Here is a 13,168-nt window from a genome sequence, read left to right as displayed (position 1 = left end):
TAAAAATGTCTGCTTCACTTTGACACGGAACCCTGAACTACATGCAGTACGCCTGAGTGTGTGACCTGTCTGTCCCCCCCAGGTTGGGCTGAGCAGGGCCCTCAGCCTGGGCTGCTGTGTGGAGCTCTACCAGCCCTGGAGCAGACAGGCCCTGGTGGAGACTGCTGCCCACCATCTCACCAACACTCCTCTCCTCTCCCGTCTGGATGCAGAGAGTAAGTTCACACCTAGTGTATTTCAGTTTCCATCCAGGCTGTGTTGTTTATTGAGTTTAGTGTTGCGCTGTAAATTACATAATATTACAGCACCTATTATTATAGCACCTTAGTGCATTGGTACTTGGCATTCAAAGGGCATGCATGTATATTCGGCACTGGGCAGACATTTAATCATTAGGGACCCCTTACCCCTACAACTGGCCAGTGCTGCCATTTCGATTTTTATTTCATTGAAGACTCTATATTATTCATCTAAAGTTGATTGGTGGAGGTGTTTATGTGCATATAAGTGTGTTCCCTCTGTCCTGATGCAGCAGCTCTAGCCGCCAGTCTGACGTCGGCCATGGCATCGATCCACCTGGGGGCCTGTCGCTATGCAGCCGTCTTCCTCGGAGCCCATCTCTTCAGCCCAGGCACCTACTTGGAGTTCATTGCACACTTCTTCCACCTCGGGGACCTGCTCCTCACCCAAGGACTCGGGCGAGCCAACAGGTGATAGAGGAACATCGATTTAAACTTGACCTTTTTGGCAAGATAGTACTTTTTTTTTATAAAGGCAGCAATGACAGCCAAGTCATTGCATCTGTTGTATTGATTGTAAACTGGTTGCAGGGCGAGCGCTAAATTTTTTCCGTGCGTTTGGCTCTACATTTTTAATGAGGTTTAATGGAACATAGATTTGTGTCCCCCAAGTATGGATTGTTTATGTATTTATTTATTCATTTACCAGGTACAGTGCACATTCATCAACATTTTGTTTCCATGTTAATATAAATGTGCTACAGTTAGCTCATGAGCTCAGTCTCTGTCTGTTTCCCTTTTCTTACATGCTCTTCCCAAACTAAATATGCCTGCTTCTCTATTCAGAGTGGGAACAGTGCTGGCCCATCTGGAGGTCCTGAACAACACCGCTCTGCAGTACAGACAGGAAGTGGAAAGACTGAAGGAGGATGTTGGGAAACTACAGCAGGTATTGCTTATCGAATGTAATCAACAGCCATCACCTCCGTGTATACATTCAGAAACGGATCCCCTGACTCTTGACTCGACGTCTTACGTTGCTTACTCCCACTATGCTCAAACTACCACTAAAACAAATCAATCTGTGGGAAATAAAGAAAGAAAATACTTTAAAAGCTAATGGCTACTCTGCCCTTTTTCAAGTTGCAACATGTTAATCTCCATCTTCATTTTGATATATACCACCAAACTAAAACTGACTATAACAATACAAACGATGAACTCTCTACTCCCCGTGTCTGTGTATGTGCTCCCCAGCGAGAGCAGGGACTCCTCAGGGAGATGGAGGCGGAGGAGGTGCTATGTGAGGAGAAGAGGAGGAGATGTGTGGTGGAGGAGCAGCACCTGCATCAGCTGGAGGAGCAGAGACGCCGCCTCCAGGAGCAGATAGACACCCACGTAGAGGAGGTACAGCGACCAATCACATTCACCCACCTACTAAGAGGATGTACGGCGACCAATCACATTCACCCACTCACTTAGAGGAAGAAGACAAGGATCAAACACATCACATGTTCCCTCTGGCTGGCCATATGGTATTTTTCAAATGCATAATCATGGAACATTTGTAATTCAATTGAGTTAGATTTGACCGTATATCACAGAAAATACACACAGACTTCTGAGAAGGTTCCCAAACAGAAATAAATTGCAAATAATAAACAAAGAAAATCAAACATGTCCACTATAATGTCTTTAGTAAAATTCCCATCTGCTCTCTCAGAAAAAATGCATAGGGCTGCATGCATAGGTGCTAATTCCTTTATCTCATTAAAAACACCCATCAGCATCACTAAGTAACAATGTCAAACTAAGAAGCCAGTCTCACAAGTCAAACTTTTAAAAAATTACCAAAAATGTATAATCATGAATCTGACAGCAGATGAGCTGAAATGTAGGGAACTGTAACAAAGTGTCTGTAAATGTTTCAAATCCACTCTGTGTGGACTGGCCACTACAGAAATAAACATATTCAATCCCCACTTAAATGTGAACTATGAACAGGGGTGCCGGATCCCAGATTGTCAACATCTTTGTTTACAATAGAAACCAAAACACGCTCAACTTTGCGCGTCCATCTCACTTTTATTCATCTCCCATTACCGTCCTCCCCACCACCAGGAGCGTCCCCTGCTGCTCTCTGGTCTGGAGGCCCTGCAGTGCCTCAGAGTGGGGGACCTGGAGGAGGTGCGTCGCTACAGGGACCCCCCGCAGGGCGTGGTGAGGGTGCTGGATGCCCTGTGTCTGCTGTTCAACCGGCCCTGCAGCTGGGACAGCACCAGGCAGCTCCTGGGACAGCATGACTTCTATGAGGTGTGGAGACGGGAGGATGTAGGGTCGGGTTTCACTGCCACTACAGCCACCAGTGCTGAAGGACGCACACACACAAAGGGATGACCGTAGTCGTAGTTGGTCGTAGTCGTCGTACCGAAGACAAAGACAGAGCCAATAAAGGGGATAAATAATCTAGCTGGAAGGTTCTGGGTTTTAGCCTCACTATCCAGTCTCCCTGTTAGCCTTCCGGAGCTAGAGTTCTCACCACTACCGTCTCATGAATGACTAAGTATGCGTCTAAGTATGCTTTGGATAAAAGCGTCTGCTAATGGATTAAGTAACAAACCAAGCATTCTGCACAGTCACACTTATTACAGCTGCTACAGGAGCCACACATTCAGTATGTCAAGATGTGAACCATATTTTGGTTCTGGAGTTTATATATGTGAATAATCATATATATGATAATCATAATACAATTGTATATTAATAATATATTAGTGAATAGATCAATTGGACAGCAATACTAAAACAATTCAGTCTCACTTCATTTAAGTTTTTACACACATAAAAACATTTATCTATCTTCCTCAAATGAGCTCATTATCCGTTAGCTGTTTAATAAAAACCAAAGGATAATGGATGAAGAGATCAGTCAGGATAACATAAGACCTCTCCTGATTGGTCCAATTCCCCAGGAGTTGGAGTTCTTTGACTGCAGCAGTCTGAGTGACAGCCAGCTGCAGCAGCTGGGGGAGATGGTCGCCGCTCCCTACTTCCTGCCCGTGGCGGCGCGGGAGGTGAGCCGGGCCTGTGAGTCTCTGTGTCGCTGGTCCCGGGCCGTGTACAGTGGCGCCCTCGCCCGGCGCCGCGCCGTCCCGTTGGAGGCTCGCCGGGGCCATTTGCTGGAGCTGGCCAATAAGGCGCGCCGGCGCTTGGGCCAGGACAGGAAGCGTGAGGAGGAGGGCGCCCGGCGCATCGTGGAGTTTGCCAGTCAGCTGACCGCTGTTCGCTCAGACCTGGAGGAGGAGCACGCCAGGCTGGCCGCGGCGGCGGAGCAGGAGAGGCGGATGGCGGTCACCATGGCGATGACTGCCAGCCATCTCGCTGATTGGACAGTTGAGGCCCAGGTGATTTTTTGTTTGCATGGTATAAACATGTTTAACACCAAAAGATTTCTGACTGTTAGATGTTCCATTTATTGATCTACTGTTAAATCAATAGATGGATGAGTTATAACTGATTGTGAAAATGTGATACCAAAAATTCAAAAATAATCTTTATTTCTATAGCGTTTATTGAGAAAGTACTTAAGAGAGCTGATTAAACGGCAATGAAACACAAGACGTTCAACATAAAGACAAATAAATAACGTAAACGTAAACGTGTCTTTTAACTTGGTTTATGTAACATCAAGGTGAACACTGGAAACACTTTCATGTGCCAACCTCTGTAACGCCTCTTTATATTCCGTAATCCAAGATTGGATAAAATGAAGTCCACATTTGTTTCCATCTTCGTTTTAGTTAATGTACCATCCTCCTCCTGCTTCCGCTTCCCTCTCTCCCCAGGAGGTGCAGTCCAACAGCCAGACTCTCCCAGGAGACGCTCTCCTCATGGCGGCCATAGTCTGCTACCTGGGCCCCTTCGGCCCCGCGCTGCGGATGGAGCTACTAGGAAAGTGGAGGCTCCTGTGTCAGACGGGAGACCTAGACCCTGAGCCCCAGGACCCTAGAGCCCCACTGTTCACACACTCTGGGACCACCCCTTCGGACCCCCCACCGTGGACCGGCATCCCTCTGGCTGAGAGGCTGGAGGGGGCCTTGTCTCGGGCGCTGGGGGCCCGTCCACAGCAGGCGGAGTCGTCCTGTGACCAGCTGGTGATGAGTCTGCTGCTGTGGGGCCACAGGGACCCCCGGCCCGCCCTCTTCTGGCCCCTGCTGGCTGACACCCAGGGCTGGGATCAAGAGGACGGCCCCCCAGGCTGGCTTCTCTCAGGTGGGTACAGCAGGTCTTCATTCTTCATGAGTCTGTGGCCTAGGATGCATGGGATGTTTGGCTCGCTTGGTTGGGGGAGGTTCGAGGGTGAGCAGAAGTTGGGATGTACTGGGTTCGATCCCTGATGTTCGATCCCTGATGTTGAGCAAGATGACCGAACCCTTAGGACAGGAAACTATCCGAAGGGTGTTTAGGGAATTCCCTGTAAGTCGCTCTGGATAAAATCGGCAAATGCTGATTTAGCATCTGAAATGATACATATAGAATATGTGAAAACTAAACCAGGGATTTATGTGCAGGAGAGAAGTATGACCTGGTGGTCTGCGCTGACGACCCCCAGCTGATCAACAAGCTGGACTTTGCTGAAGAGAGAGGTGACCCATTTTACTCCGAGCTGTGATGGTCGAGTATTCCATTTGTGTTTGTATCACTAAACCGCCCCCTGTCCCCCCGTGTGTTCCCCCACCCCCCGTAGGTCTGAGTGTCCTGGTGTCTCACCTGGAGAGGGCCCTCCCTGGCTCCCGGTTCCTGGCCAGGTTGGTCCGGTCCTCCGGGGCTGCTGGCGTTGATGGTCCCACAGGGCCCGGGAAGAAGGACCAGCCCCCCCATCCGGACTTCAACCTGGTCCTCTGCACCGCCCTGCCTGTCCGACTCCTCCACGGTGAGACGAGACATTATCAAACCAATACCACAGCAATTAGTAACCAAAAGAGAACAGATCGCGGGGGGTCGGGGCGTCTAACGTTCCGGTCCCCTGCGGCCTGTGACAGAGATCCAGCCGTCGGTGTTGCGTGCGGTCAGGGTGGTGGACGTCTCGCCCAGCTCGGCCCAGCTCCAGGAGCTGATGCTGGGGAGGCTGCTGCCCCATGAGGGTCTGGAGCCGCTGGTCCAGCAGCACTCTGCTGTCCAGAAGGAACTCGTCACGCTGCAGGAGAGCATCAGGGAGGAGCAGGTGATGGGAACACACACACAACTTTATACAATTTAGTAGTGGAGATAAGATGAGGAAATATAAGAAAGGATAGGGTTATTATTAAATCCCAAATGTTTTTCTGGGGGGTTTCAGAACTTAGAATAGAACAGAATATAGAATTACAGAACAGTAAAATCATTAAAAAGAGATTCAAAATGTAAGATTAGCATCTGCAGAGAACAACAACAAAAGTATATATAAACTAGTACATCTTTAAACAAAGTATGAGTGGTGGGAGTGAAATGTAAACACAGACATTGATGACAGCAGAGGGATGGAGTAACCATATCTCTTACATTATCGTATCGAAAGTGAGACAGAAGAATCCTTCCTCAGAAGAATCAAATCAGAGATCAAGTGGTCATTGACCTTCATCATGGTGGTCATCATCATCATCATCATCATCATCATCATCATCCTTCCAGGTCGCCCTAATGGACTACATCCTGGGGTCCCCCCTCCCGCTGTCAGAAGACCCCTGCTTCCCTCCACGCCTGCTAGCGTGTCGGGGGACCTCCGTGGAGCTAAGGGCCCAGGAGGGGCGTCTCGTCGCAGAGCTGCAGCGCCTGGACTCCCTGCTGGGGCCGGCCAGGCGTGCGGTGGCGCTGGCTGCCCTCCTCTACCAGGCCCTGCAGGACGTCTCCCGCCTCTCCCCCGCCTACCGCTTCACCCTGCAGGCCTACGTCAGCGCCATGCGCAGGGAGGCTCCGCGGAGCCAGGTGAACCCGGACGGCTGGTGGTGCTGGGAGAACGGCCCGGTTGGGGCGCTGGAACCGGGCCGCGTGCCGGCGGCCACTCAGGGGATGGTGGGTCGTCTCCTGGTGCTGTACCGCCCCTGCCTGTCCCAGAGCCACGCCCAAGTCCTGGAGCTGCTGGCCACCACAGCCGCCCTGCTCCATGACGGCCTCTGCTCCGAGCCGGAGAGAGCCGCCTTCCTCCGCGGCCTGCGAGACGTGGATGGAACCTCGGCGTCGCCTGCAGAGACACAGTGCCACGCGTTGCCCCACTGGATCCCGGCGGAGCTCCACGGCGACCTCTCCCTCCTGGAACGAGCACCCGCGTTCCGGGGTCTGCTGGCCTCGCTGGCCGCCGCCCCTCGCCAGTGGCGAGAGTACCTGCGCCTCGCCTCCTGCTCCCGCACCGTGGAGGGGGAGGTGGCGTGCCCCTCCCATGCCCACCTCACCCCCCTGCAGCGAGGGCTGCTCTGGAGGACGCTGCTGCCCGGTACCCTGGGGCCTGTGGCCCAGGACCTGGCCGCCTCCGTCCTGGGGGCGGCCGGGGACACGGGGCCCACCCGCCTCCCCGACGCCTTCTCCCGCTTCCTGACAGACCACCGGGGCCCCGTGGTGTTCACCCTGCCCAGCGTGGGGGGCGGGGTCAACCCCCTTCACCTGCTGAGGCGGCTGGCCAGCCAGCAGGAACACACCAACGAGGTACAGCGCGATGCATCTATATATCAGGTTTTATGTAGACACATTCAAATGACTTGACCTGCAATGGTTTGCTGTGTTTTCTGTGGGCTTTGTTGGTTTGTTTTGTAGTTTTATGTTTTACTATTGCACCAATACATGCGACATGGACACTGTTTTTCTAAAGGTTCATGTGGAAGTCGTTTCATTGGCTGCTGGCTGGGACGGGGCCTTCCTTCTCTCAGCACTGGGGAGAGCCGTAACCAAAGGCAATTGGCTGGTTTTTACCCACTGTCACCTGCTCCACCAATGGGATGACAAAGTTATTTTTTTTATCAATCAGCTGTTTCCCTCCCCCAAAGGTTGGTTGCCCCAACATAATGAACGTCATTGTGATTTGAATATGTGATGTGAGATGATGAAGCAGTATTATGTAATCATTTACAAAAAAATGAATTAATTATTTTGGCTCCCCTTTCTCCTGAAACGGCCAGCCCCCCCTGGGGAAGCAGAGCAGTGTGAGGGTCCCAGTACTGAGGGGCAGCCCCCCAGGGGGCCGGCCCACCCTCTCTTCAGGCTGTGGTTCATCACCCGTGGGGCCGCCCAGGGCTCCGTGCCTGGTAGGACCCGCCACCTTCACCGCACAACCATTTACACCTTTTTATTGCTACATATGGATTATTTTTATTTTTATTTATTTTTTAAAGTCTGTCTGATATATCACAATTTACTCTGATTTAAGGGTTCTTTATTACACAGAGATTGTTGCTCGGTAGTGACATGCAGGCTCTGCATGCACAGCGAACCACCAATCACTGATCATGTTGATCAGTTTATTTTATGACTCAGTTTTATGAGACAACCAAATCAGACAACCAAAGCAGTCGTAGACAGCCCCCGCTAGTTCTGCCAAATCTTCCAGTAAAAAGACAATTTAATTCCAAGGACAACAGCAATGTCGTTGTCGTTGTCGTTGTATTGAGCTGTTTTGGTTACAGAGAAGCCGACGTGGACCAAAAAAAGGTACTTGTCAAGAGTGCCTTGCAATTGTGGCTACAACAAAAGGCACACAACCAATTCATTTTCCTACCAAAAAGCTCTGTGTAAAAGAAAAAAAAATCTGAAGGCCATGCAAAGCCAAAGCAAAAATGTAATATTGCAACACTATTTTTCCCAATACCTTGCAGCCCCACCCACAAGCTATCCCTGGTAACACCACTGTGATCCCCTCTCCAGCCTCAGTGTGGCCCTCTGGGCTGCCGGTGGTCTGTGACCCCCCCTGGGACCTGAGAGAGGAGCTGAGCCTGGCCCTGCGGACAGTGCTGTGCCCCCCGACGGGCACCCTGCCCGGTGGCCTGGAGCCCCTCCCCCTCCTCCTCCGCTGCGCCATCCACCACGCCGTCCTGCAGCAGAGGCGAGCCCTCCCGCCCTCCGGATGGGTGGGCGCCGGGGCGGGGGGCTGGTGAGGATACTACCCCAACAAAACACACCTCATAAATCTGGTCCTTCTAACTGGAAAGTGTGTTTTTAGCGCCAGAGCCGTGCTAAAACAGGGATTAAACACAGAGTTTCATCTGAAGCATGGAGACAGCTTAGACCCCAGGAGGATTTTAAGATGACCACATGAGCTGGTTTAGAAATCAAACAATATATAAATTGCAAACGTATACATTAGCTGATCAACTTGAAGTGTAGGACTCTTCCGATACTGTGAATTTGGACTGCAGTCCTTACAAGATCTCACCATACCCCAGGAGCCTCTGTGGAGTGTGAAAACGAAATACTGCTTTAACATATACAAACACTGCATGTATAGATAAGGGCCCATGCTGACACAAACAATCAACGATAGTCCTATATTCCGTAGTGTATCTTCAGATGGCCAACTATATGCTGTCCTGTAGCCTTAAGTCACATCATGGTTGAGCGTTGATTGTGTAAACCACCATGATGAATGTGTGCTGTGTCTGAGGATCTCTCTGTCTCTCCAGGGGCCTTGAAGACCTCCTGACCCTGGTGGAGGCCTTCTCACGGCTCTCCGGACGCTGCCACGACAAGATGGACGCTCTGGAGAACCTGGGTAGGGGAATTAATGGGGAATTAACTAAAACAATGATATATGTTTAAATGATTTATCATGGTTATTATTTATTATATTATCGCCATTCCCTCGGTATAGAAAATTCTAATCTAAAATGAGGTACATCATTTATGTCCTGTTGGCGATGCAGCGGGGGTGGTCTATGGCGGCCATGTTCCTGACCCCGAGGACCGGGAGGAGGTGGGCTGTGTGGCCAGGGGTCTCCTCAGTCCGGTGGCTCCCCCCTGCTGGGGGGGGCCTGGTGGTCTCCTCAGCATCATAGACCCTGACCACCATGGTAGACACACACACACACACACACACTCACTTACTCAGTCACTTGCGCACACTCACGCACACACACAAACAGGGCTGTATATTTAGTTGATCAAATCAAATGATAAATAACCTTAGACCACTCCAAAACACTGGAATGTAAAGGCATCAACAAAGTTGTCAAAAGGCAATTGTAGTATCCCTTTCTGCAAAACATCTTTTGCTCAAACTGCCTTTTCAGTAAAAGGGACAAAATTATGGAACTCACTGCCAGATCACTTGAAATGTATCCCTACATTTGACACCTTCAAAAGAAACACAAAATTGTGTCTGATTCCAATCATGCTTGCATAGTTTTTTTTACCATGTGCTCTCTGTATGTCTTTTATCTTATTTTTCCATTTTATTTCATTTCCATTTTCTTAATTTTTAATAATGTTAATCAGTATTATTATTTTTAACCAAAAGGCCCACTAGGGGGGCTTTTGGTTGTGTCGTAAATTAGCTTTAGAAACACTATTAGAAACACTATGATACAAACATTGGATGACTGTCTCACGCTCGTCTGTGTTTCTGTATCTGTCCCTATTCAAATAAACCTAAAAAAAAAAGTTTTCTGTCACCGGTTCCCCACGTTATGCTCTCTCCCCCTTCAGACACCGCAGGACTCCTTCACTCTCTGGAGCGGCGTGTCCGGAGCGTGACGGACCACCGTCAGCCCCCGGCGCTGGGCCTCAGCCCTGAGCAGGCGGAGGACTCCCTCCGGACCCGGTCCCACACCCTTCACACGCTCCTGCGCCTCAGCCAGGCGCTCTCCACGGGGGGAGAGGGAGAGGGGCCGCTGTCCCCAGATGCCCGCCCCGGTCGGTCCTTCAGGGAGAGACTCACGGCTCTGAACGTCTGCCTCCACACTGCTCGCCACACGGGCGACGTCACATTCATTGATTCGGCACAGGGTCCGATCCGGGACTTCCTGTTGGCAGAGTGGGCCGCACTCGGGGGTCTGCAGGCGTCCCTGCTGGCGCGATGCGGACCGACGGACGCATCGCACCAGCAGGGACGCTGCGATCACCTCCTCGACGGGGATCTGTCCCGCTTAGAGAGGAAGGCGGAGCTCATCGCTGCGTACCTGTGGGGCAGGTCCACGGTGAGAGACCCGCCCGCCGTCTACCGGCTGTCTGCGTTCGCCAACCCCAGGGGCTTCTTGGCGGCGGTGCTGAGTGAGGCGGCCCAGCGACGGAACGCCGAGCCCAGCCACCTCACTCTGGACTTCCAGGTAATGAGGGACGGAGAGAGAAACCTCCCTGGGGGTCAGGTGAGGCCCTTTCAGGGTGCTACCATTGGCAGGAAGCACATTTAAAGGGGAAGTAAACCCAGATCATTTTTGTTTTTATTTTAAAAGGTTAAATGTCTTAAATGTCAACATAGTAATGTTGACATTTTGTCGCCTATGTTTGGCTAGAACACTTTTTCCCCACAAATAAAACTACCATCCATGAATGACTACCTAATATGGTTCATTGTGGAAACAATAAAGTATGAATTCCATTTGATCTACCTCCAGTAGCCACCGTGCTAGTTAGCAGCACAGCTAGCCGGCTAACAGCTAGGATGTCGCACCCCCAGACCCCATTCTAGGCTTGTATAAACTTCACCATGTGACCAATCGTCGACTTTAATTCCAGGTGCTGAGTGACCACACCTCATCTCTGGCTCCTGCGCCCGGCAGCGTGTACCTGTGCGGCCTCCAGCTGAGAGGTGCATTGTGGGACACGAGGCTGGGAGCCGTGCGGGACTCTGCGTCTGCTCGGCCGTGCTCCTTGCCCATGCTGCGCGTCACGTCGCGGATCGTCGGTCGTCATAGCGACCGTTCCCGGGGAAGCGATACCCCGCCCTGCCCATCGGACTCGTTGGGATCCGACGCAGGGGCGCCCTCGTCCTGCGTCTTCCGCTGCCCGCTCTACGTGGAGGGAAGGCGTGGGCCCCTGACCTGGGTGCCCCTGGCGACGGAGCTGGACCCCGGGTGGTGTCGACTCAGGCGGGTCCGACTGGTCAGCACCCTCTGACAGGCACTCACGGCTAGACCCACGGCCGGTCTGGACCTTGTCTATCGTATGTTACGTGGTGTTTGTTGTGTTGTGGCAGGTTGAGCGGGTTGACTGGCAACCGGAAGGTTGCTAGTTCGATCCCCGGCTCCTCCTAGCTGAGTATCGAGGAGTCCCTGAGCAAGACACCCAACCCTAACTTCTCCCGACAAGGTGGCTGTTGCCTTGCATGGTTGACACCGCCGTCGGTGTGTGAATGTATGGGTGAATATTAGGTGATAATAAAGTGCTTTGAGTGGCCACTGGTTAGAAAAGCGCTAAATGAATGCAGTTCATTGAGTTAATGTGCTTGAAGGTCAAAGGGGTGTGTGTCTATGAATGTGTGAAAAGTTATGAATGTATCTGCATTCTATTCTGTGGACTCCCTTTTGATGTTTTTTTCATTAAAGACGGTGAAGTTTGCTGTAATAAAGAATACTTTCAAGTGTTTGGTGGAGTGTGGTTTTTCAGTTGCCATGGATACGATGGCGCCAGCCGTCATATCCTCTTTGAAACTATATTCATTGTGATGATTAAATGATTAATCATTTTCTTTTTTCCAGGCAACATGGACCGACACCACTACGAGACCTTCGAGAAGTTTGGGAACGACACATTCCTGCTGCACCTGGACAATGGGAGGGCGTGAGTCACACTGTCCATGAAGGGATTCCCTGTTCCCCCTGTTTGAGAATGGCCTTAGGACTTCTTCTCTTTAATGAGTTAGACTGACCCCGTCCCCCTTCCCAGATTTGGACGCCACTCTAAAGACGAGCCGTCTATCCTGGCTCCGCTCAGACAGTGCTGCAGGTGAGGAGGAAAGATTGATTATCACAGCTATTCGGCTGTGATGCAATACTTTTGAATCCCAAAAATCTGTGTAAATCCGTGTCGTAAATTTGACTGTGATTATTTGAAAGAGACAGAGAGACAGCAGGAAACAAGTGTTTGTTGTGTGATCATCCTCCCCCCCCCCAATCTCTCCCTCCCCCTCTCTCCATCCCCCTCTCTCTCTTCCTCCCCCTCTCTCCCTCTCTCTCTTCCTCCCCCTCTCTCTCTCCCTCTCCCTCTGTCTATCTCCATCCCCCTCTCTCTCTTCCTCCCCCTCTCTCCCTCTCTCTCTTCCTCCCCCTCTCTCTCTCCCTCTCCCTCTGTCTATCTCCATCCCCCTCTCTCTCTCCCTCCCCCTCTCTCTCTGTTAGGATCCGTCGTTCCACCTGGCTGCGGCTCCGCCTCCTGGCGCTCCCTCACTTCCGCCTCAGCGATGTCATGCGAGAGTCCCTGGGCGGGGACCCCCTGTCCGTTGCCACGACGCCCCTCCTCGCCGAGCCCCACCTGGTGGCGCTGGACCGACGCCTGGCCGTCGTGCTGCGGGCCGTCAACCGCTGTCTGGAGGAGAAGGGGGGCGGGGCCGGAGCCAGGGGTGGAGCTGGGGACCGAGCCGGGGATGAAGAGGTCATCTACGACGACATGGCCTAAACGGAGACACACTGGGAGGCACGACGGCGCAGGGAGGAGGAGCCTATAGGAGGATGAACTCAGAGGAGTCTCGGTGAGCTGCGATTGGTCGATAGTTGAATAGACTGTCGTTGAATTGCAGGTACATTCATGTGGTAACTAGGCAAATTAAGTGTAGGTGTAAACAAACATTTTGGTTGAAAAGCAAGTGTTATTTTGCTACATGGCACGTTGATCCATTCGAGATCCAAACTCTAGATCTTGGATGGATCACTCCTCAGAAAACTACATTTTCCCCTGCTGCTCCTGTTTGTCTGGTCATGAATCAAACTGTCCGATTCATAGTAGCTGCATGTTCCAGATGTATTCCTTGAATA

At 51.5% G+C, this 13,168-nt stretch overlaps 2 protein-coding genes across 2 annotated transcripts in view; both read left to right on the top strand.

The window, feature by feature from the left end:
* Positions 1 to 11,614, top strand: part of dnhd1 (dynein heavy chain domain 1) — a gene marked incomplete at its 5' end in the record, with an annotated part of 29,597 nt that extends 17,983 nt beyond the window's left edge. Inside the window, 17 exons of the mRNA XM_084465319.1 lie at positions 83 to 215; positions 533 to 710; positions 1,086 to 1,188; positions 1,497 to 1,646; positions 2,361 to 2,552; positions 3,212 to 3,643; positions 4,085 to 4,511; positions 4,811 to 4,885; positions 4,987 to 5,172; positions 5,282 to 5,463; positions 5,910 to 6,917; positions 7,438 to 7,513; positions 8,130 to 8,355; positions 8,885 to 8,973; positions 9,125 to 9,271; positions 9,906 to 10,525; positions 10,935 to 11,614. Coding sequence (XP_084321445.1) covers positions 83 to 215; positions 533 to 710; positions 1,086 to 1,188; positions 1,497 to 1,646; positions 2,361 to 2,552; positions 3,212 to 3,643; positions 4,085 to 4,511; positions 4,811 to 4,885; positions 4,987 to 5,172; positions 5,282 to 5,463; positions 5,910 to 6,917; positions 7,438 to 7,513; positions 8,130 to 8,355; positions 8,885 to 8,973; positions 9,125 to 9,271; positions 9,906 to 10,525; positions 10,935 to 11,315 — 4,605 coding nt within the window. The 3' untranslated portion in view covers positions 11,316 to 11,614. The remainder of the gene's footprint in view (positions 1 to 82; positions 216 to 532; positions 711 to 1,085; positions 1,189 to 1,496; positions 1,647 to 2,360; positions 2,553 to 3,211; positions 3,644 to 4,084; positions 4,512 to 4,810; positions 4,886 to 4,986; positions 5,173 to 5,281; positions 5,464 to 5,909; positions 6,918 to 7,437; positions 7,514 to 8,129; positions 8,356 to 8,884; positions 8,974 to 9,124; positions 9,272 to 9,905; positions 10,526 to 10,934) is intronic.
* LOC311340545 (extracellular serine/threonine protein kinase FAM20C-like) overlaps positions 1 to 12,812 on the top strand; it is a gene marked incomplete at both ends in the record, with an annotated part of 37,486 nt that extends 24,674 nt beyond the window's left edge. Inside the window, 3 exons of the mRNA XM_084465411.1 lie at positions 11,897 to 11,978; positions 12,084 to 12,143; positions 12,536 to 12,812. Coding sequence (XP_084321537.1) covers positions 11,897 to 11,978; positions 12,084 to 12,143; positions 12,536 to 12,812 — 419 coding nt within the window. The remainder of the gene's footprint in view (positions 1 to 11,896; positions 11,979 to 12,083; positions 12,144 to 12,535) is intronic.
* Positions 12,813 to 13,168: the final 356 nt, after the last annotated feature.

The sequence above is a fragment of the Micromesistius poutassou genome (genome assembly GCF_964030765.1).
Source record: "Micromesistius poutassou genome assembly, chromosome: 3".
NCBI lineage: Eukaryota > Metazoa > Chordata > Actinopteri > Gadiformes > Gadidae > Micromesistius > Micromesistius poutassou.
The sequence above is the reverse complement of the archived record's forward strand: the minus strand, read 5'-3'. Positions and strand labels throughout refer to the sequence as shown.